This window comes from Suricata suricatta, chromosome 12 (genome assembly GCF_006229205.1).
Source record: "Suricata suricatta isolate VVHF042 chromosome 12, meerkat_22Aug2017_6uvM2_HiC, whole genome shotgun sequence".
Taxonomy (NCBI): Eukaryota; Metazoa; Chordata; class Mammalia; order Carnivora; family Herpestidae; genus Suricata; species Suricata suricatta.
This window is the reverse complement of record NC_043711.1, coordinates 95,942,485-95,944,582: the sequence shown is the minus strand read 5'-3', so window position 1 is coordinate 95,944,582 and position 2,098 is coordinate 95,942,485. Positions and strand designations below refer to the sequence as shown.

Sequence of the window (2,098 nt, the reverse complement as noted above, 5' to 3'; positions counted from 1 at the left end):
GAGGACCAGGGGGAGGGGAAGAGGGAAAGAGAGCTGGGGAGAGAGAGGGACGCAAAACCTGAGAGACTATTGAATGCTGAAAACGAACTGAGAGTTGAAAGGGGAGAGGGAAAAAGAGGTGGTGGTGATGGAGGAGGGCACTTGTGGGGAAGAGCCCTGGGTGTTGTATGGAAACCAATTTGACAATAAACTATTTAAAAAAAAACGCAATTGAAGATTTAAAACAAAAAAAAAATGACACCGTCTGGCCAGATAGAACGAGTTCACCCGCTCAGTTCTGTCCGCGGGCTGTAAGCAACCCCGAAATCTCCCACACTCCCATCTCCTCCCCTATCAACTCGGAATAACGTGGATGCCCAGTGCGCACGAGGTTTGGGAAAGGTCAATAAATCAGCACGCACGAAACGCCTAGCGCAGAGCCTGGCATGCGGTAAACACGGTGGAAATGGGCAGGCAGCAGGACAGAGGAGTGGGGGGGGGGGTCCCTGGACAGACCCACAGTGAGAGACCCCTGGGGGGCAGGACAGGGCAGCCGGCTGAGCCTCAGAGATGGGCCAACCAGGTCCAATCTGGCCTCATCACACCCGATTGGGTGGCGTTGGGCAAGCCCCTTCACCTCGCTGAGCCTCAGTCTTCCCATCTGTAGAATGGGGGCAGTTTACAAATCCTTCCTCCAAGGACCGGCGTGGGAACGAGATGCCACATAAACCAGCACACAAAGCACGTGGAGCAGACTTGGCAGAACCTGTTCCTGCAACTATCGAACGCAGCAGCTTCATGTAGGGTTTCTCAAAGTGAGAAGCCTCTGTCGTGGGCGGGGGGGGGGGGGGCTGTCCCGCACACTGCAGGGTGTTCAACGGCACCCCTGGCTTCTACTCACCAGACGCCAGCAACACCCCTCACATCTAATCCACAGCCAGACCGTCTCGGACTTCGCCCAGCGCCCCTTGGACAGCGGCTAATACGTTGCAAAGGCAGATGGGTTTTAAGCAGGGAAGGTCTCCGCTGCAGAACCAGTGTGGCCTCAGCTTTTCCATCAGGAAAAGGGGTACAATGATGCTTCCTTTGGGGTCAGGGGCAGGATCCCAGGAAAGCAGAGATGTGGAAGGGAGAGGCCTCTGCGAGTCACAAAGGGCCACATGCAGGCTGGCCCTCCGGCCCAGACCTCCACCGGCCTCAGCCCCTCTGGTCAACTTGAGGCCGACTTGGGCCTTCAGAAGGACCCAGCCTGAATTCTGAATGTCACCGTGAGCACGTCCTGACGTGTGGAAGGACAGGACGGGAGGGCAGGGGCTGTCTCTGCCCGCTCCGGGAACCCCAGACGGACCACAGTGCTCAGCAAACAGCAGGTGCTCAATAAATAAATGGCGGACGACAAGCAAGCGGCCAAGCACCAAAGCTCAGAGCTCAGGGCAAGACGGGGCGCCCCGGGGAGGGACTGCCACCCTCCAGCCACCTGGGCCTGCAGGCCAGACACGGTTTCCTGTCTGTGGAAGAGAGACGTGCCCTCTGCACTCTCACTGCCGGAGCCCCGCCCCCTCCCGGGGGCTGGGAGGGGGCGGCAAGGGGGAGATACTCACCGGCCTGAAGGCAGGGAGGCCGGCGGAGCCCAGCCATCTCCGCAGAGCCTGTGAGAAGGGTGCGTGGTCCCGCTCGGCCTGCAGCACGTGGGCCTCCAGGAGGGAGACGTGGTGCCCAACCATCTTGACGAAGGCCTGGCGGAGAGGAGAGACGGACGGGGCTGCCACGCGGGCCACGGACCGGAGCCCGGGTCACGGAGACGCCGGGCTCTCAGTCGCTGCTGCCCGCCGGCTCCTGGGGAGGCCAGGCAGGGCCTGCTGAGCGGGGTCACCTTCAGACACCCTGACGATGATGGGGACAGCTCCAAGGGCAGCCTGGCGGGGCCTCGTCTTGTGACCTCTCCCCTTCTCCCCAAGGGATTCTAGTTCTAGCCTCTGTTTTGCAGAGGAGGAAAACTGAGGTTCAGAGAGGTTGGGTCACTTGACCAAAGCCACACAGACAGCGAGTGGAGGAGAGGGGACTCGGGGGCACATTCATCAGACTGCAAAGCCTTGTTTTTGTTTTTTTTAAAAAAAAA

The 2,098-nt window shown here is 59.7% G+C and overlaps 1 protein-coding gene across 1 annotated transcript in view; it reads right to left on the bottom strand.

Annotated features, from left to right (window-relative positions):
- The window catches only part of BCAS4 (breast carcinoma amplified sequence 4), a gene marked incomplete at its 5' end in the record, with an annotated part of 62,412 nt that overhangs the window by 27,631 nt on the left and 32,683 nt on the right, over positions 1-2,098 (bottom strand). Inside the window, one exon of the mRNA XM_029917967.1 lies at positions 1,581-1,715. Within this exon, the coding sequence (XP_029773827.1) occupies positions 1,581-1,715 (135 nt within the window). The remainder of the gene's footprint in view (positions 1-1,580; positions 1,716-2,098) is intronic.